This window comes from Larus michahellis, chromosome 3, assembly GCF_964199755.1.
Source record: "Larus michahellis chromosome 3, bLarMic1.1, whole genome shotgun sequence".
NCBI classification, from domain to species: Eukaryota; Metazoa; Chordata; class Aves; order Charadriiformes; family Laridae; genus Larus; species Larus michahellis.
Window position 1 is genome coordinate 85875236 of NC_133898.1, and position 22631 is coordinate 85897866.

General features: G+C 36.3%; 1 protein-coding gene across 2 annotated transcripts in view; it reads left to right on the forward strand.

Moving 5' to 3' along the window:
- Positions 1-22631, forward strand: part of ASCC3 (activating signal cointegrator 1 complex subunit 3) — a 276745-nt gene that overhangs the window by 228797 nt on the left and 25317 nt on the right. For both annotated transcript variants that reach the window (XM_074581044.1, XM_074581045.1), the window contains exons 35-36: positions 5423-5534; positions 5821-5955. In XM_074581044.1, the coding sequence (XP_074437145.1) occupies positions 5423-5534; positions 5821-5955 (247 nt within the window). The remainder of the gene's footprint in view (positions 1-5422; positions 5535-5820; positions 5956-22631) is intronic.

Sequence of the window (22631 nt, forward strand, 5' to 3'; positions counted from 1 at the left end):
CTCTAATTTCTCATCTTATAAACGCATTTTAGGAGATAAACTTTCTTGTAAATATCTTCATTAGAAGCACTGATGTGGAGGCAAATACCTTGCTGGTGTCAGAGAAACTGAACTGAACTGAAATCTTCTTAAATAACCACAATGTACAATATACTAACAACTGATTAAAGATAGCAATGTATCTATTTCCCATACCTGGCATAAGTGAATATATGAATGCAAGAAAATATGGTACAGGTAAAATACATATAGAGATTACTGTCTGCAGCATTTGTGCATGCTGTAATGCATTTTAGCAAGCCGATCACAGACTCCAGAGTCAGTCAGTGATGCCTTAACAACAGAAGTGAGTTGATACATTGGTTCGTAGCTCTCTGGCTATGAAGATCCATCAATTTTGCAGTATACTCACTACCATTTCCATGGTACCATTTGAAGATGGCAGCTGCTGAAGGCCACAAGCCGATGAAAGTAAACACAACTGATGACTGCAGTAAAGCAATTTACAAAAATTACTGTCTGGGCCCCCCCATACTTGTTCATAACAAAATTCTGCTTTCGGGACTGTAAAATCACAGAAAGAACTCTTTCTTGCTATCAAGTGAATGCTGTAGATTCTTCTTTTTTGTGCGTTTGTTTCAAAAGGCCTTCTGGCTAGCAAGTTTTTTCTTTTAATATTTTTGTCTGACTCTGCCACCGATTTTCATTATGTGTGTCACTATTACTACCGTATAATCTGAACATAAAAAACATGGTGCTGTAACAAATGACTTCACAGCATTGACAGTTATAGCAGGACTGTTTCAAGGCTGATGAAAAATTTCCCAGAGAGATCTCAGGTCAGGTTTACATAAGCTAAACAGGAAATGATTGCCAACGTTCACATTAAATCCTAAATGTTTTGTGTAACTTCATCTACATTTTATGTTCCTGCACGTCTCTCTGTCTTTCTCAGCTGATGAAATTCCACCCTTCCTTAGATTAGAGAAAGAAGTTCATGTTTCACGGTTTGTTGTTCTTGCTAAGCTCTACAAGGTTTGGGATTTAAAATATATTATTTAAAAGACAATAAAAAGTTCCTTCGGTTTCTGATTGTTTAAATTTTACATACTTTGTAAATTTTTATGATACCTAGGGGTTTGTTATTGCTTTTCCCCAATGGACTACTAATGGAAGTTAGCCTGTCTAGCCCATGTGCTAGATGCTGTTAGGATAAAACTGCCTTTGACTTTCACACCTCTCAGGGGACGAGTAATTGTTGTGTTCAAACAGCCTGTAATTGTGATCCCGCTGGCTTTCTCAGTACGCTTCTGGCTATTAGAATCATTAAACAACTCAGCACCTGTTAACAGCATTGTAAATATTCAACCCTGCTTGTGTGCAGGTTGAGTCCAATATAGGAGAAGGCTTACAGAGCCCAGCCTCATAAATTAGAGCTTCTGACAAGTCAATTATTGTGAAACTGGGCTTCACTGTGAAATAAATGAAATGGTGTGCTGATAAAAAGGTAGGCTGTCTGTTTATAGCAAAGGGAAAATAATGACTAGATGATTCAATGCAGTGAGCATGAAACTGCATTGTTTTTATTCTTTATCTGTAATTAAATAGTTAGGTAATATAGCTTCATAGAGGAACTCACATACGATGCAGTTTTTATACTTGGAGTATACCAACATGCAAAATTCAACTTGCATTTATGTCTGTGCATTCAAAATACTGTCTAATGTCATGATACCTCTGTTTTCACTAATGATTTTAACATAGTCTTTCTAGATGAATGGCTTTGCTTTTTATTAGGGGAAAATGTGCTGAGTGACCAAGAAGCTCCTGTGGGTGTGCTCAAAATTATATTTACCCCATTATAGATAGTAGTTAAAACACACTGGTACCACTTCACTCAAGATTACAAACCATTTAAGATTTTTCTTTGCATTGTTTTATTTGCACTAGGCAGCTATATATTTAGTCCTCTGACAAAAAATTACCAAAAATCAGCAAATTTAAAATTCACATGGTTTTTAAAAGACATTAATGCCTTTAAAATAGCATCTTTTATGATTTCAACTGCACTGTTAAATACTGCAGAGCACAAGATAAAATCTGCTTGAATTACTGTCCTAAATTTCAGTCTCGGAACAGAATTTCAGTGTATTGCCCCTGTCTCTTCCTTTGTTTTATCAGTATTCATCATCGATGTTGTGGTACTGCAAATAATAGTGCTGCGACGATACGGTAAAAATCTGAATACCGTGATAATGAAGCACCTTAATTAGAATCATTTCAGTAGTGCTGTATTCCATTTAGAATAAATACTAATGAATCATTAGTGGTTTAGATGTATAAAACAGAAAATCTTTTCACATCCTTAAACAACTTATGTAGTTAATTTGCTCGATTATTTTCAGAAGGTAAACAAAATGTTACAAAGTCACTTCTGCTAATAAACAGAATCTAAATGTGTTCAGTGATAAGATGGCAGGCAGATAAAAGGTGCAGGTGGAAATATTTACCATTTTTTATCATTACTGTATTACTGCAGTAAATTTAAAAGGGGACTCATGAAAATTAAGTTACATTGAAAACAGTGTTAAGAGTACTTTTGCTACAAATAAGTTTTCTTTGCGTCAGGCTGATAACGTGTGGCTGTCTACCATATAAAACTTTTTAGTCAATATAAATATTCCGTTTATTTTTATTTGGTTTTGGACAATAGCTGTGTATTAACATTGAGAGTTTTAAGTATTTGAGATCATCCTGGCACGAACCCATATAAAATATCACAGAGTTGAATATTCCACTGCCATATATATACACTTTGTTGTTGTCTAACATAGCTGACTGTTTCCTGCTATCAGAACAGATTTTTTTAATCTTTTTCTCATAGTAGTAGTGTTTTACACCAATTTTACCCAATTATAAGTGAACATTCAAAGTATCAGAGAATTAACCCCATAACTTAGGATTAATAACAAGGGAAAAAATCTGGAAATGACTGTACTGCTATTTAGCATGCAGGTTTTTTTCAGTTATGCTATCGCTATTCAAAAAGGTAGATGTTAAAAACTGTATTTAAGAAAATAACAGTGCAAATGAGATTCTGCTAATAAAATAGTCATGCAAGGATGCTTGCAGTGTATAAAAATGCAATTCCATCTTTTGAAATTTGCTATCAGCAGCATTACAGTAATCAAAATAGAGCTTAATTCAGAAAATGGGATTCATCTGCCCAAATATAGCATCAACAACTGAACTGATTGTCTAAAGTTCTTTTTTTTTAGGCAATGATTACATTCCACCCCATCCTAAAGCAGATATATAAAATACTTCAGATGAATAGCATTCTGCAAGCATGCATATATCTCCATTGGCAGTAAAAGGAGTTAAAAAGACTAACTCAGGTGTAGCTGTAACTGTTTAAAATCAGCTAAAATGAATCTCAGCACACTGTTTTACAGCCTGTTGTTCACCTGCACAAAATAACACTGAAAGAACCTAATCTCCATTACAGCATGTGGTATTGTTTCCAGTGGGGATGCTGAGTACATTGTAACAGTAGGAAATTTTAGTAAAGCAGCTAGTATGAACAAAGGAGCATCGTTCATCGTTGCAGCAATCTCAGTAGTCTATTTGTGCGTCAGTATTTTACAGAATTAAATGAGCAAGGACAACCTTTTTTACTTTTTTAACATTTTTTTAACATTTCAATAAATCGTCACATTTTTTTTCTGTTTGAATTCCACTCGGAAATTGCATGATTTAATTGCTCTGCTTAAATTCAGAATTTTTAAACTTTCTGAGCATGCTCAGTTTTTCTTTCCTGCTCGTTGAACTTAATTGTTACTTTCTGAATTGGTGCCTTTGTTGAATCTAGGACACAAGGTCTTACTACATTTTTATCTGGAGTTTTCTAGGTAAAAGCTCTTTGTGCAATTATGTTAGTGTGAGTAAGAATCTTATAATACAGCTTAAGTTCTACAGTTAAGGAGTGCAAACTTCAGTCACCGGGTCTTTTTTATATGCTGGCATAACAACATGTTTTGGCACACTTTCCAAACATTTTTCATTCATACAGATAACTAAGAACGAGTGTTACTATATATAGTTTGCCTGAAAGTGAACATGTGAAGTAACCACATTGATAAATACCCTATTCCTTTTTTTAGCAATTTGAGCTTTGATAATAAAATGACATGGAAATACAACAACAAACACCAACATTTGGACTGGTGTAAGGTTACTTTTTCAAGAAATGTCATTATATGCCTAGTTTTTATTTTCAGAGTTCAAGGATGTAAGGACAGTTGCTATACTTGGTGGGTTTTCTTCCTTTCTCTTGAAGTTAAAATACTGTTACTTATGTTAATATTGCCTTACATAATCAGGAAGATATACTTACGCAATCAGGAAAATTTTTCCAGCCCAGTTCTGTTTGTATCAACCTTTCTATTAATAGACAGATAAATTACAATCTTTCCATGTGTACCTGCTTGTATTATGTTGCTTACTCCCTGTTGTGGTTTAGATCAGATCGGCCAATGGGGAGTTGACAGATGCTCTCCCCCACCTCTCACTCCAAGGAGAGGAGGAGGAGAGATAGAGAGATTTATGAGTTTAGAAGGAACTAAACTACTTCAATGGACTATTAAAATAAAAAAGAAAGAATGAAATATATACAAAACCGTATCAAGCTCCCAGGATGATGTCATCAGCAGGCACTGAAGAAGTCCCAGACTGGACTCAGCGACAGATGGGAACTGGATTCCAGATCTGGAGTCAGGAACCCACTGATCAGGATCAAAGGCAAACGAACAGACAGGATCCTTCTCGGATGTTGGCCATTGAAGAAAAAGGCCTGGCCCCTTGATCCCTCAGCTTTTATACTGAGCATGGGGCAGATGGGATGGAATACCCTGTTGGTCAATTTTGGGTCACCTGTCCTGTCCGCTCCTCCCTGCAGGTGACACCACGCTAAGCTTTTCCACTTCCGACCTCCAGCAGGGCAAATATCGAAATTAGCTGACCTTGGTTCTTATAGCAATAAGTATAAGCAAGAGCCTCTCTGCGTACCTTTCCTTGGTGTAATCAGGTCTTATCACTCTGAGAAAAAACAGTTTTCTGCACAATATGCTGTTAATTTCAGAGAGTTAGAAGAGGCTTAGCTAAGAAGTAAAATTACTGAACAGAAAGTTGGTTCTGTTTTACCTCAAGGCAGGACACTCCCACAAACCATTTAAGAATCGTGAATTTCATGTTAGACTATATAAGGAAATAGTTCTGTGTTTAATTGTTTAAAGTGGATATTGCTCTTCCAAGTATGTGTGTGTATCATAGCAGCCTTGTAAGTTTTTCTATAAGACATTATCGTTAAAAATCTTCAGTGTCAAAAGTATTCATGTAATGCATCTGTTTTCAATTTATCTAGTTACTATAACTTGGATGATGTGAGCCATGACACTATGAATAAGTACCTCTCGAGCCTTGTTGAGAAATCCCTCTTTGATTTGGAATGCTCCTACTGTATTGAAATTGGGGAGGTAAGACTAATCTGTGCCTTACAAGATTCAGTAAGATGCATGCTCCTAAAAGTTGGGAACAGCAAGATACGTGCTTCTGATTTGAGATGTCAGAGTTTGTCTATGGAGCTATTTGTAAGACTTACACTGAAAACTGAGCTTAATTAGGGTTGCAGCTAAATTATGATGCTAAACCATTTTTGCTATTCTATCTTACAAAGTAGTCTTAAACTATTTTACAGTTTTGTAGGAACCATTTATATTGAACCATGTAGGAAACTTGTATATTTGATTCCTCTTCTAACAGGATAATCGCAGCATTGAACCTCTGACATATGGCCGCATTGCTTCCTATTATTATTTGAAGCATCCAACTATTGGGATGTTCAAAGACCAGTTGAAACCTGAAAGCAACATTGAAGAATTGCTCTTAATTCTGACAGTAAGTACTGATATTTTAACTTAAACATATGTAACTCTTGACTCTTAAAGGCACTTAGAAGTGTATGAAAAAACACTCTGAAATTAAGAAAAGCCTTTCTTCCCTGATCTGTAATTTCATTCTTTGTTATTTAGAGTAATATACCTGAATCGTTTTTGTGTTTCAAAGTGTTTCATCTAATCAGTACATCAAAATTACTGTATAGACCTGTTTCTCTTCTTACGTCTTTTATAATGTTCAGGATCTATACAAATCTGATATTTGAGTTTTTTTCAAAGTAAGTTAGCTAGAATACTAAAATGCCAGAATACTAACTGCATATCAACATCCTAAATCTGTACCAGGGCCATCACTTTGCTCTGGGACAATCTGGAAGATAAAGCAGCTTTAAGAAGTGGGTGAAATGTATGGAGAAGTACTGTTTCCTAGAATGCCTTCTTTTCCTTCTCCCAGCCACCTCATGATCCCTGAGGGCCAGCTCATGCAGTTAGTCTAGTGCAATGCAAGGCAAAAGATTTTAGGGTACAAAATTGGAGACAGAGTGTGTAATGCAGTGCGATAGTATTACATTCTCATCATAAAAGAATCAGGTTTTACTCCATTTTCCTTTTTAAGTACGCATATCTACAAAATCATCTTTTTCAAAATGGTATTACTCCACTTGTACATTTGGAGTAACCCAAATGTATTACTCCACATGTATTTGAAAACAAGAAGTGCCTGAATATGATCCAGGAAAGCTTATTTCTGCCCGTTTATGATTATAGCCTGTTACTTGTTTATAACAAGTGGCCCAAATTCTTTAATATTCTGATTTCCAAGTGTTAACTTCAAAATCTAGAGTCTCATCTTATAGCATTTATGTGTTACTTTTATATTCATTCTTGTTTTGACATGCTGCCAAAATTTCTCTGAGGAGAAATACAAGAAGAAAAATTAAAATAGTGCTATTCAACAGTTTGCATCTCAATAAAACCTGATCAGCATTTTATGACACTAGGAAAGCCACTTTTCTAGTACAGGGACTTACTTTCTGATAAATTTGTCGCCTGCTGCAAACATTCAGAGTGTTACAGCTCAGAAATAAAGGCCACAGTAATCTTTTATAATGGAATGTGTTAGACAGCCTAAATAGGGGAATTGCTATCACTGACCCTGCAATATCTATTGTTCTGTTGTCAGAAAACATTGCAAATTATATGAAATTCACTGTATTCCGCTCAATTCAAGATGGTAATCAACCACAATTCCTGTATATGCTGTATGTGAAATAACTGAAATTTTAAAAAGAAATACCCACTAGTGAACAGAAGTTAAGTAATTTAATGCTGAGTATTCAAGGTGAGAGCTTTACTCTAACTGCTGTCTTTTTAAAATCTCCTCTTCTCTCTAGAGAAAATTTTCTCCACCTAGAAACTTCAGAATTTTTTTTTCAGACAAATCTGGACAGGGAAAGTTAGAGAATAGCATTAGCAGAGATGGGGGATATTTCATGACGCTGCCTAAGCTAGTGAGCAACATATGGAGGATGAATGATGGAAGCAGAACCTAGTGCTATCTATCTTATATCAGGGCTCCTCATCTATTTAAATAGCTCGCATCCATGAAGCACAAAGGTAAATGGCAGCTATTTCTGTTGTAGATGAAACCTAGGACCCTACTGTTGGGCAGAGATTGTAAAATTTAGAATTCATTAATCTTGCTTTAATTCTAATTTTTTCTTTTTTCTTAGAAGTCTTAGAAGTTGTCCGTTTACAGTCATAAGTGGAATGAGACTAAAAATAAAATCAGTTAGGGGTCAAAATGTGCCACGTGTCAATGTGAAAGATGAAAGCACTGTGTGGATGCTGGATGCCATTATAGCTGACAATTTTTCCTTACTTTTTATGCAGATGTTGATTTTCAAAATTACTAATGAAATTACTAGTCTGTATTGTTGAAGGTGTAAATTGAAAGGTTTTTTTGATTCTGATGCAGTGTTGAAAATAATTGCCATTTCAACAGAGTTATTGCCAAGGATTTTTTTTTTCCTCTAAACACCGTGAATTAATGAGTTTTATAATTACGGCAGTTGCTTCACACCTCTATTGTTAACCAATGACATTACATCTGCCTTGCTCCACTGGTGCCCTCCTCCTTCTTATTGAAGCATTTAGCAGTTTTGGCAATGGGGAATTACATGGCATGGGGTAAGTAGTCTAATTAGCTATAAGTGAAAATCCTGAGGGAAAAGGATATTTAAAAAGTAATTTGAAGAATCTCTTAATGATGCTGGAACTGACAGCGTAGCTATAGTACAAAAAGGCCTGTTATCGTTGCAAAACATAATTATAATTGTGATTATTCTGCTGATCACTCAGTTTTAAAGTTTTGAATTTTGGACTGTGTTATTTAAGAATAGCCATCCAAAAAATTTCTCAAATGCAGTTGCAGGATTTTGTAGATGTGGCGTGTGGGTCTTTTTTTTTTTTTTGTTACTGTTCATACTCTTGCAAACCTTGAGACATTTACAAGTTTACTAGATTGGTTATTAAGAAAAATTTCTTCACTGAAAGGTTTGTCAAGCATTGGAACAGGCTGCCCAGGAAAGGGGTTGAGTCGCCATCCCTGGAGGTATTTAAAAGATGTGTAGATGTGGTGCTGAGGGACATGGTTTAGTGGTGGACTTGGCAGTGCCAGGTTAATGGTTGGACTCGATGATCTTAAATGTCTTTTCCAACCTAAACGATTCTATGATTCTGAGTTGTCTGATGGAAACAAGGAAGAGACAAGTGTACAATTGTAACAAAGTAAATACTGATCTTGTGGGTTTGAAATGGGATGTATACAAGTTTTTACCAAATTGTCAATGTGTAACTTGGAAACAAGCAAAAGTTTGTTCAAGACAAAACCAGGAAAAACGCAAGATTGCATTCAAGAATTCAGAGATTTATGATCATGTTAAGGGTTTTAAATCTGAGTTTGCCTAAGGGATTTTGAGTTTCAGATTGATATTTTGCCATGTTGATGGGAGTGTTCAGAATTCAGGATCATTCACCAATGAATTATCAATGAATCTTTGTAATTCATGTGAAAAAGTAGTTTTGAGTCATCTTGTTTCTAGTACTGATGGGTCTCTCAAAAAAGTCACGTGATTTGTTTCCACTTAGTAGTCAAGATCATTCATAGCCTTCTCCAATATCTGTTCTTTTCTCTGTTTTTATTTTATCTTTTCATTTGATCATCTGCCAGCATTTTGCAAGATCAAGATGAAAAAATTCCAGTACGGTTTAGGGGCTGAAATATCTGTAACATGAACAGGAACATGGCACAGGGGAAGAGCCCCACAGTCATGTTGTAAGTACACGGTAGTTAAGTGATACAAATAGGTGAGGTACAATCCCCTCGCGCTTTCCTTCTCTCAGTGAATCTGTACTCGAGATGTTTAATCTGTCTTGGGTTTGCAGTTAGCAGGCGAAGTTCAGATTCAGTTACTTTTGTAACTGACTTGTGCTAGCGGACCTGTAATTTTTCAGAGAGAAGGTGTTTGATGCTTTTCCATAGAGCTTTCTTTAAAACTTTCCTAACTGTGCTGCAGACAGTAGTAATCCAAATGAGCTTAATCACTGTTGAGTTATGGTGCTTCTTGCATTAAGTATTATTGATGAGAAAGTGTTCATGAATTATTACTGACAGGCTGGATTTCCCTGAGGTACCTAAAGACTGTTTCTTTTATTCGGAAAGTTAGGTGTGGAGATTAGAACAGACGTCTGGGTAAAAAACAGTGAGAGATACTTCGGGGTAATTTTTGTCATTTCCTGTACTAAATCAGCAGTCACCACTAATAGTTTTAAAATTAAATGAAGGTTTGTTGTACCTTGAGCAAAGGAGGTCTGTCTTGATGATTGATCAGGACTGTGATGGCTAGATCCACTAGCTTCATGATTTTTTGTGATTTTTTACTACACTTATGTGGTTATCTGCTTATTCATGCTTCAGTTACCACTTGGAACTTCTAGATAGTATCACAGTGTTTTTAATAAAATAGTTTAAATTTGAAAATTGTATTCGGCTTCATGAAAATAAAACAAAATGCTACAGTGAATTTTAATAGCATCCAAATTTCATCATCTATATCCACTATATTCAAAATATCTCGTACTCAGCGGAAAGAGTACTTACACATGTGAGTATTCACACATTAAATTTGTCTTGATTTTTCTCTAACCCCAGTAGATGGAGCAGTTTTGAATGTTGCTGCAGTACTTGAATACAGTAATTTTTTTTTGACATCATGACACAATTATTTCTTATTTTTCTTTTTCCAAATGATGGTTTGTTTTTTAGTTTTAAAGGATCATATGCTGCCCACCTTTCCAGAAAAGCACAATCAGTTGGTAAATCAAGATGACAACTAACTGAACATGGCATAAGTCTTTCATTTTTATGGCATCAATAAGAAAGAGTTATATTCAAAACCAGAAAATATAAAAGCTTCCCGTCTCCAATACACATGACTTTCTAATCTACGATTAACAGATTTTTTTTTTCCTTACAATCTTCTTACTCCACTTGTGTCATTACTTGCCAGTTTAAAAAACTGAATCAATACTCAGGAAAGTTAAAATAAAACCTATTTTAAAGTTCAAGGTTTCTGACATACATTTCCCATGAGGTAGGCCATAAGACAAGAACTGCTGTCTTGGAAATAATGTGGTACCTTTTTTTCTTTTCTTTTCTTTTTTAATTTGTTTTGATTGCAGTGCTGCATCCAAGGGAAAATCTCGTGAAAGTGGATATAGCTGTGGTAGTGGAAGCCAGTAGCCTCAAGCTATATCCTCATTTCAAACAGCTGCTTTAGTAACCTTTTCTGACAGAAAAATGAGGAAATAAATTCCTTTAACAGGAGCTATAGATGCAGTTACAGCAGTGAACCACTCATGCATACTAATGAAAACTATTTTGATGAACCAGGAAACTATTACACTTGTACGTGCTAGGGTAGATAGGAGTACTGACCTGGTCTTGTGCTTACAAATGTGAACGTTGGCTGCCATCTGTGGCAAATCAATGCTTGTCCTTGGTATATATGCTGGAAGCAAGTTCAGTGATAGCAAGCTGGTTCAGCTGACTGCTTGAAGCTGCAGGCAATTCAACCGCACACCACTTATTTATTTATTTATTTGTTTATTTATTTAAGCAGAAAAGTCTTTTACTTACCACTTGGCAGTTAGAGCTGTAGCCATCCTCATTATGCAAGATTTCAAACTATGCATGGTTGCGTACAGGCAGCCAACAGTTTGCAAAGGATTCACATTGAAAATGAAACGGCTTTTTTTCAGCAGTTATGTCATATGGCTCTATTTTCAAATATACAATATATTTGTTGAAATGATGTCTGGTTTTATTGAAAGAAAATTGAAGTTCTAAACTACATCTTCGTTAAGGTAAAGCCGAACGTTTTATAATACGCAGTGCTGCTTTGATGAATGGCTGTGGGTTCTCATGCCCCCAGTACTCCAGAAGGCTGTCTTACAAGCTCAGTGTGCCTTTAACAAGTCAGTACAGTTTCTACCTACTTTGTGCCTCCCGCTTTGTAATTAAAGCGCGACAGGCAAATTTAGGCCCTCTGCAGCCTGCAGTTCTTTTGTCTTCCCTGGTTTCTAGTTATTGCCTTTGCTTTTGATATAATTATACTATTGTACTATAAATTGTAGCAGTTACAATTATATTGCTGATGAATTTGTTTTCACAGAATTCAGCTCACTTAGTGACACCAGCTCAGCCTCACTGACTGCTGTTTAAAGGCACACAAATGTTTTTCTCTGTCAGCAAAGAAGTTATTGCTCAGACTTGTAAAACTGTTAAGAAAGAGGATGGCATTTTGTAGCTTGTTTGCTGATTGGACCGGAAATTTCAGGATAAGGATTGGTTTGGCTGAAACAATTACATCATACAAGATTGGTATCCAGCCTATATTGTTCCTTTAGCATAGTAGTTTTTTAAAAAAGGACATAAGAGGATTACTGATCAGTCCTTAATGAAGTATCTGACACGTGTGTTTTCCTATTTACATTTAGATTCTTTGTCTCATTCTTTTTTTACTTTTCCTGATGGAACCTGGCTAGCTTCAGAAGGTTGAATTTTATTTTAAATGTTCATGTTATGTATTTTCACAGATGAACTTTTAAGAAATCAGCCTCTCCTATTATTTGCCTAGTATTTACAAGGTGCCTTATTTCACAGTTACTTAGGTAGCTCCTGCTACCTATAATATTAGAATAAGTTGCAGAGGGATTTTTGCTACCAAAAGGCCAAAACTTTTCTTAGTATTTGAAAAATTTAATATATATATTTATAAATTTGGTATAGCATAGTAAGCTTGCTTTTAGAGAACAAACAATTGCAGATTTTCTTCACCTCTACAGCTTAATGAACATGGGCCAGGCACCCAGCAACATATTGGAATTGTTATATGTGAAAACTGTCAAATTATGCACTTTTCTAAGTAATTTTATCTGGGATGATGCTTGAATACAGCTTTCCTTAATTTATAGTATATCACTGACCTATTTCCCATGGAAGAGTCAAATCAGACATCACCGATTTGATTAGGTTGCCCGCATGCCAACTTCCCACTGCTTTTCCTTTCTGTCTGCCAGTGGAAAAATATAGCAATCCAGCAAAGATTACTCAAACTACTAGTTCTCAGAAAGAGAAAATATCTCAAGTCTATTCCTTTCACTTTAGAGGGTGAGAAAATGGCTAAAATCCCTCTCACAACAGGTCTCTCAAATCCTTCTCCTGTAAAGGTGAAGGCATGCTACTATGTTCGCTTATGTTTATTTAGTGTGTGTATCCATATCTACTTACAAAATACTTTTAGGTACAACCGATACATACAATATTAAGCAATTTTATCTTAAACATACTAAATCATTGAATGCATAATATTCTCTAGGTTAATGGGGCGAATTCCAACTTTTTTACCATTTGCTTAAGGCAGCAAGCAAATGTAAACAACATGAGGTGTAGATAATAGATTATTTTTTTCTTTTGTATATGATTGTCTTAATATTTACTATATGCAGTCATATAAGATGCTAATTTTTAATACTTCTTTAGCTATAAGAATGCGTGTTTGCTTTCTCTTGATTCACACAGAACAGATGGATGCTTGACTGCCTGCTAATCCACAGCTGGAATGGTTTCAGCGGTTTCCACGTTGCTGGGTTAGAGTGGCTTTTCTAGTGGACTGAGAGGGCAGCAAGAGAGGGATATCATTATTCATCAGTATCCCAGTGGGATCGCTGCCAGCAGAGATTAATTTTTTCTGTTATGCTTGTAAAACAAGCTCAGGTGGAGTCTCTAATCCTCAGGGCACGGGTGGCAGATCAAGGAAGATGCTACAAAGCTAGTTAATTTTCAGATTCTAGGGGAAACAGAAGCTCTGTTAGATGTATAAATACATGATTGCAAATTTAAGTAGCTCAAATCCAAATGGGATCTTCCCAGACATCTGGTACTGAAAAATCTCTGTTTTCTTTGTCTTTTAAAAGAAGTTCTTAAAACTTTATATCAGAGGCAAAATACGTGCAACTCTCTCTTAAATGTCAGTTATCTTTCCTTTTTTTTTTTTAATACAGTTCTTACATTGTACTTTAGATGACTGCCTTTATTTACAGATAGAAAAGTCATGGTATAAGTCTATGTAGGAATACTGAGTCTACAGTATTCTCACAAATTTGTGTGCAGTGAACATAACCAAGAAAAATTATCACTTGCCATCCAGAAAGGACTAGATCTGCCCTAGCAATGCACAGTACATCCCATTCAGGTAGCTCAATGTTCTGTTAAGGTCGTATGTGGTACAAGGGAATTTTTGCGATGTTATTCGCTGTATCAGACCACTGGTCATTCACGACAGAAGCGTTGATAGAACTTCCTCCCATCAGGCACACCGAAATACTGACAGATAGTCCATTTGTTTAATATACTTCAAATAGTTCTCCTTTTATGGTTTTTTTTTATTGATATTGTTGTGATTACCTCACTTCCCCACCCCTGTAATTATCAGTGTCTTCCGTCTCTGTGTTACCTTGTAGCTCTTCAAAACATTGGGTCAGATTTGCAAGCAATGTTAATCCACACAGTCACACTGAAATGAGTGGAGATGTGCCAGTTTTTATCAGCAGGGAACTACCCTTATTGAAATTTACTTGCAGCAGCTGTCACTTCCTCTTACAGTTGTTTTTTTATTATTATTATATTAAACTATTTTCATTTAAAAGTGCTCAGAGTGAGACCAGTAGCACTGGCTTGCTGAAAAGACATTGTGCGTGTAGGCACCTTCCAAGTTTCCCATATATTTCTGCCAGTTCATATTGTTCTTCTATTATTCTGGGCTTGAGCCTCTCTTGAACAGAGGCTGCTTGTCATTTCACCACATGATGACAGGTATTCACGCCTGTGAACTTTTTATTCCCTTTTGTCTCTGGTCACATAGTAGTCTAGATCCGGAATTTAATCCAGCACAAAAATGCAGCAGTGTGCATTTGTGGCTCCCCGCTAGGGGAGCTGCCACAGGTCAGCAGATCTGAAATCTGTTTTTCAACACACAGAGCTTTTACAGCTTGCCATTAACATATACAGTATGTATGGGCCCCATTTCACATACAGAATTAGTAGCGCTTACTCCTGTCTCCGTGCCGAGTAGCATTAACTTAATGCAGAGATCTGTTAACTTCTTCCCTGGGTCTGGGCTCTGCACTGGAAGATCCCAATGGAGGATCAAAGCCAAAGATGGAAAATGACTGATCGGTTTCCCGGGGAAAGCCGCATGCCAAAATTTGCTATTACAATTTTTATTGCTATCATCATCTCAATCAGTAGTTGAGCCAGCTGATTCAGCCAAGCTCAGCTTCAAAACGTGGACAAACGTCCAAATGGAACCAAAGTAGATTTCTCATGACAATCAGACTTTTTTTGAATGTATACTCAGAGAGGTTTTCCCGGTTTTGTGTTAGCGCATTACTGAGTTCATGCACTGAAAAGCTTTTCTGTATTAGTGCAATACAATTAGTTTCAATACAGCCAAAACCAGTCACTTTTAAATCTTTCCCATAATATGACTTCAGATTACAGGGGAAGAAAGTTGTGAATCACTGCCCCATGTAGGTATTAAGATTTTAAAAAATGGGGTGATGATAACACATTCAGAATACGCATGAATTCTCATGTGTTCAAAGAATTCTCAAGAAAAGTAGTAGGAAAAGTCAGGCATCTTGGAGAGCTGAAAATCTCAAATATACTATTTCCAGTGATCAAATGTAATAATTCTCTCACATCACTATAATTCACTTTATAAATGGAATTTATACCATTCAATTTATGTTTTTTTGCTATGGTTGAAGTAACTTATTCTAGGTGAATGATGTGTATGCCGTACCAGTTTCCTTAAACTGTGCTTACTTATAATCAGTAATTTAACTTAAAAACCTGAGAGTGAACTAAAGCCACCTCTATGAAAGTTGTACAGCCTTAATACTATGAAAGTACCTACACATTTCGGGGAAAAATGAATGTATTGTAAGAATGGTTTTTATTAGGACTGGCCAAAAAAGTAGCACTGAATTATGATTGTGACCACAAACTTTATGAAATAAGGATTGTGAGACACAAGACTTACTGAGAATCATGAATTCATTCCTTGTTTTAATATGTTTTAGCGAAGTATGCAATTTAAAAAGGAAATTATTCTGAAACAGAATGGTTCTGTAAGTATATTTTTTGCCATTTGGTAAACTAATTGCAGTGATTGTATACTGTATTTTCCTATACACTGAAACCGAGCTTCTCTGATATACTTAAGAAACTTTAGGGGAAAGAAAGGGAATAGACTTTTCAAGTTAGTATGGAAGTCCTAATAACTTTTTTTCCCATGTCAAATTATTGTTATTTTATATAATCCCCCCTCTCACACACAGCAGCATGCTTGCATTTGCTTTTAGCAGCTCGATGCTGAAGCAGAGGTCTGTGATTTAACTTTGTACTTTAGAAGTTCCCAGATCTGCCAGGTCACTCTCTGCTACTGGTAGCTAATATTGCTGACCTCCTATTGCTCTGTGCGGAGTGGCAAAGGTCTTTCAGACTCCTGACCTCTGGTCATCAGGAATGTCATCAGTAGTTTGTAGTTTGGATGTTTTAAGTAAGAGGTGAACTTGTGAAATCTAAACCCTTCAGGGTGTTTTTAAGTGATCACTCAACTGTTTCATTGCCCTAGCTTGTACTTTTTATGATGTCTGTAATTGTAAAATTTGTTATCATATGCAGCTTTTTAAAAGCAAAAATCAAACACTTGTCTGTTTAAAGTGAGAAGTCTGAGAATACAATTATATGGGATTTCTCTGATCAGTAACGTGAGAACTTAGTAAGAATCGTAAGAACTTTTAACTTGTATGTTCTTATAAACCATGTTTGTAGGTCCCATTACTGAAATGTGCCCATTTTAAATCATAGAATCATAGAATTGTTATGGTTGGAGGGGACCTCCTGAAAGGTAGTTATAAATTAATTTTAAAAAAATAATAGATTTACATAATTGCATGCTGGTGGGTTTTACAACTTTATCTCTTCAACTTCTCATGCTCAACTGGAAATTTCCAGTGCCCTCTCTGGTAAATCTTAAATCTGGAGACAGAGCCCAGAGTAGCCCAGCCTCACCATTTTGCTCCTACCTAGTTAATTGGGTTAACTTTACAATTTGAACTCTACACTTTTCTCTTTTTTTTTTTTTTTTTTGACACGTATCTTCTAGCTGTAAAAACGCATTAACCACTACTTAGGTAATAAATAAAAACGTTAGTGTTTCTTTCAAAAAGATACTGAGCACCCCTTATCCCTTAGATGTTTCTCTCCATCCTACACATATCTGTTTGTTTCCCTCCTGTCTTTTTTCCAAAAGCAGAGTGGAGTGTACTCCGACGGAGTACTAGAGAAGTGGCGGGATCATTTTCCCATTACCCGAGCTGGAGTGGAGAGCTAGGGCAGGCAGAGTCCCCAGTGCCAGGCACCGGTGCCAGAAAAGGAGCCCCTTCTCCGCAGCCAGGGACAGCCGCTGCCGGGGGGCTGCAGCTCTGACTCCCCCATGGCCCGCGGCGCAGGGACTGGCACGGGGCTTTGCTTTCTGCCTTTCATCCCTGCCAGCCACCGACCCTGGAAGGAAGGGATGGGAAAGCTCCCATGGGAAAGAACTGCACCGCAGGGTTGGCTCGAACGTGCTGGATGCCATTGGATTGCACTGCCACACACACGTGCAGTTGAGAGGGAGAGATGTTACAGGGTGTATGAAGGCAAGGAGCTTATTCAGAAATGGCCTCTGTGGTGAGTTACAGTATCATGTAGTAAGCAGATTCTAATCTGACCATTTTTGTGGTCGTCTTCTGCATCACGTTAGCCACTCTTGGAGATCTCTACAAAACCTCAACCTGCTCTGTTTCTTAGCGGAGCCTCTCAGGATGCCCTAAAAATCTAGAACGTCACTTCTGCAAAGTTTGTCTTAAAAGTATATCTTTACAGGTGTAAAACAGAGTGAGGAAGTTCTTCTTGCAATGTCTGCTGTCTAAAAGAGGGCTTCCAATCTAAATATCCCTGGGTTATGTAGCGGCTTCAATTAGCTTGTAGAAACGACTTCTTTTTTTCTTTTTGTCTATAATATGAATCTTGAAAACATGCATCACGTTTGTTCTTAAAACTTATAAGTAGTAATATATGTTTATAACTGTCTTTAACTGGGATATTGTCCTAGACCTTTTATATCTAAGAGTAAAAAAAACACCCAAACATTTTAAACTTTGGAAGTCTGAATTATGTCCCATAAAACTGAGACCAAAGCATATACATTTACAGGCTACCAATAAACTCCTTAAAATAGGAGTTTATAATGGAATCCCTATCACAGATATGATTTTCAGAGCGGTAATTCTAGCAAGTACTTCTCCAATTCCATTTTTTGACCTATTTTAGTTTTTGGTGTGAGCTGAAGAACAACTTTTAAGTATGTGGTCAATTTGGGCTTTTTTTCTTTCTCCTTTTTTTTTTTTTTTAAAGCACGTTTTCTCACATTCATTTGTTTTCTGAATATAAATCTAAGCTTGATTGTGTTCCAGCTGCCATCTATGTAAATTTAATGTCTTTCCTTATAAGTCAAACTCGCACTTGCAAATGTGAAGATAAGTTAAAATAAAATAAAAATATGTTGGTTAATTTAAATAATTTTCATAATATATACTTGTGTCTTTATTGTGTCACACAATACAGTCTTGTGCTCTTGGGAAGAGCATGGACAGAGGAAGATTAACTTGGGAACTTTCGTTCATGTTTGTATTTTCCTTATAATACAGCTGACAGGGTCAAATGAGACTTTTGTCAGCACATGAATGGAGATATATATATATGTATATGTAAAAAGGGAAGTAAATGCAAATGTTTTTAAGTGCAGAAATTCAAGCATCCTCAAAGAAAAATTTAGAATTTATGAATCTATTATAAGACATTATTACACAGTTACCTAGCTGCTCACAAACTATCAGCGCGTGTTCTTTCTCTGTTTTGACCATGCTACTTTTCTCTGTCCTCTCCTAAGGGTGACACAGGTATCACCCAAATGAGGACAGTTACACGCTGCTTTAAGGATTGGAGTCCAGCTACTTCCTATACACTGTAGCACTGCGTGGAAGTGACAGGTCAGGATGCTGCAGTAAAATACTCCGTAGCGCTTTGTACAATGGAACAAAAGACAAAAGCCAATTATATAGTAATATTCTTGTTGAGCTTATATTTGCCTATCCAGTTACTTAAGGGATCAACATATGCTGTTGTCACTTGGAAAAATAAATTGCATATTGGCATAACTTTGAACTTCTGATAGCAGAGAACTAAAATATACTTCATAATGTATTATTAGTGTTAATTGCAGAACAGCTGTAAAAAAAACCCCACATTTATTTATTGCTGTTTATTTTTTATTTTTCATTCTACGCACGAATGGATGATTTTTGCAGTCCTTCAGCATGTACTCAGACTAACAGGATTTTAAGTCGTTTAAACCAAGGTTCAGGTGAAGAGGATGTGATTGCTATATTAGCTAAAAATGATCCTCACCTTTTTTCCTTTTTTATTATTCTGTTAGTTACTTTTAATACTAGTTTTCTGCAAGATTTTTTAGTACTTCAGGTTAATGACTGTAAATTTTGGTATCAAATTTTCTAAGAATGCTTTTCCCTTGTTTGTTTCTACATCAGAAACTTGAAACAGAGCAAAATACATTGCAGGTTTATGAAAGTTGAAAATATGGTGCGTTTGGGTTCACTGTACCTATATAAAAAAAGAACTTCTATGCAGTCAGTCAATTCTAAGGTAGTTTCAATAACAGCATTGCTAAAGAAAAGACTACTGGTTCGACTCTGGAATGTGAGGAACTATTTTGGGTTTGTTTTAGACCCTCATTGTTACAAATTAATCAGCTGCTCTTTAAAGTCTAGAACTCATTAACTTTCTGAGTTTTACTGTTCCCATGACTGAACTGAACTTAAAATATTCAAGTTTACTTTAGCTGCTCACCTTGATCCCGTTTCTGTCTGTGCGCCACAAGTATCCTCCTCTCTCTTGTAAACAGACGGCAAAATGTAGTTACTTGAGATTTAAAATATTTCAGAAGGTTTACATGTGGTATAAGTTTATAGTTCAGCTCTCGCTATAAAACAGTAATTTTAGCCACATTTTGTGGGTAGAAAGAAAACCCGGGGGGTTTTAACCCTGTGAATGCTGCAGAGCACAGTACTCGCCATGTTGGATACCTTATTTAAATTTTAGTTCGGTCTGACTCCTTAAATGCCTCATAGTAGCGGAAAATTGCAGGAGATATATTTCAAAATGGGATGAGTTGTTTACTTTTAGAACAATTCTAACAATTCAAATAAAGGGTGATGATAAGCTGCATATCTGGAACAGGACTCTAAGATGGTTCTGCAGCTGGTGTTATGCAGGAAACAGAATTCAATTATCCAAATAGCCCTTTGGCCTTGTAAAATGTAACTATCGAGTTTATGCGGGTCTACGTGTGACATTTCTCACTGGCAAAGCAAGTTACTGTCTCCTATATGACCCTGCATCGCATACAAGTTGAAATGCAGGTTTGAGAGGATTCTTAGACCCTCCAAACGATGCAGCAGTCTCTAATGCCCAAAAGAAGACGTTATTGGGAAAGTCCATCACAGACCTACAGAAAAGGGAGATGTGACATGACTCCCAAACGCATCATTGCAGAACCCGTAGCTAAAATTCCTAGTTATCTCCTGGTATATTCCAAGTTGTGCTTAACTGTGTAGGTGCTTGTAAACATATTATTCACACATGGGCTGCAATAGTCCTGATTTAACAGAATAAAAAGGGCAAGTGAAAAATGTACAGCAGTGCTTTGTGGTTTCACTATAAGGTTTGTGTTAAGTTTCTTGACTTTAGAATAAAGATTAATGATTGATACGTAATTTGATCTGTTTTCTCGCCCGTGGAAGTAAGAATGGTATTCAGATACAGTGTACTAAAATACTATATATTATATATTGCATGAAATAGATGAAGCTATAGCCTTTGCAGAACAGATTGAGATTCACAATGAAAAGGAAAACCAAAATGAAAAAATATTGAGTGAACAGCAGGGCCCATTTGAGGTGATTACAAAGGATGTTTCTTTATTCTGTCTTTTCTTGTGCAACCTGAAAACAGTAGCAGGGGGTTACAAGCAGAGTTCATCACAGACTTGTCAATCACTGTCATTTAACATTTTGCAATGGAAGATGTCTTTATTCAAGGACAGCTGGGCAAATCAGAGAAACAGATTTGCAGTTAGTAGTCTGTCCAGCCTACACTAAGCAAACAAGGACAGGGCAGACATACTGGCCTCTCACATAAAAATATAATGGACTCTGCTGACCTCGGTGCCCTCCATTCAGCTTCATTCTCAGTTGTATAAAAGCTTCACTACCCATTCTCAATTTCCTTTAATTACCTACATGATGCAGATAAGAAAATGAACCTCACTTACTTACAGTCAATGATCACAAACAGGAAATTAAGTAGGCAAGTTGTTTAAAATAAGAGGAGTGTTTCGGAGGTAAATAAAACATGTGCTGGGGAAGAATTAGGGAAAACGCATTTTCAGGAGTACCAGTTGGTCTGGAGTGACTTGGCTGATCCTTCTTCTTTCTGCTACTTTAAACTGCAAAGCAAAACTAAGTAAAAAATCTCCTTGGTAAATATTCTTTAAAATATCTTTGAAGGAGAAGCCAGTTAAATAAAAAGAGTGAAGCAAACATGCAGCCTTCTATAGGGCTTAAAAAGATTGTGACCTTAGGTTCAGAGAATAAATGACCAGAGTTTTCACAAGAGATCTGGCAGAGACATCCAGGATTAAGCAGCCGTTGTCTTTACTCAGTCTTCACTTCTAATCTGCAGTTGAGATATGAAATAAATTAATGACATTCTGATTTTCTTTCCAAATCTTAAATTGTCTAATACCTATCTTTCCTGTTACACTTATATCAGAGTTGAGGTACACATTCATTGTGCTGTTAAAGAAAATAAAAAATGTGCTGTCAGTTTCCAAGGGGGAGAAAAACATCTGTGTAACTGTTTTGAGGAGCTGTCAAAAAAGGTTCTATGAGTTAGGATATTAATGAGTGGATATGGTACTTTGCAAGTCAATTAAGTAGTTCAATTAGGTGTTCTAAAATTGCCATTTTTTCTTTCCCTCTTTCTGCTTTGGTTACCATTGTGAATACTTCATTAATATGGGTTTGCAGGAAGTCTGACTGGAGATTGAAGACTAAAATGCATCATATTGAATCTATAGTTGAAGAGGAATATAAAACCCTGAACACTTTCATTTAATGGTCTCTGCTAAGCCCACGGTTTGGAAGACATTGGCCTTCGGGCTACCCAAATTACTTTTTATTTTATGCCAAAAGAAATACGCTTACTTAAATTACAGATGGAAAAGATAGCACATATTATAAACTCTTACTTTACTTGCAAGTTTTATACTTTAGAAAGATCATTCTCATTCCAAACAAGAATATGTATACATACAGGCATAAAAGGATTTTGTGGAGGGAAAATAAAACGACCAATTAAGTCACAGAACTAACTCTTCAGCTAAAATTATTCTTCTTAGGATGCTTCTGTTGAATTTTCTTTCTTTCAGAGGCAGTGGATTTCCCTAGCAGGAGAATAAACATCTCTGCTCTGGCTACTAGAACTTGTTCCTCTCAGCCCCAAGGATGTTGCTACTCATAACTACATTCAGATTACTTGTTGGTGGGCAGCTCCTTCTTGCGACAGGGAGAAAGTTCTTAGACGGCTTTCTTTTTGGCATGAATGGTATTAGTCCCACTCTGGAGCACAGAGGATGGTTTTCACCACCCATTTACAATTTTGCTATTTGCTTTGGTCGCCGATTATCTGTTGCTTAGACACTGGCTGCCTAAAATAGTGAAAATATATTTTAAAAGAAATGTACCAGAACTGTTTCAAACGCACTGTGTTTTGAACACAAAAAGTAGAAACCTTGAAAATTGAAAATGTGAATTATTGACTTCTTCATAGCTAACCTGACAATGTTTTTGTGAGACAACCAGGGT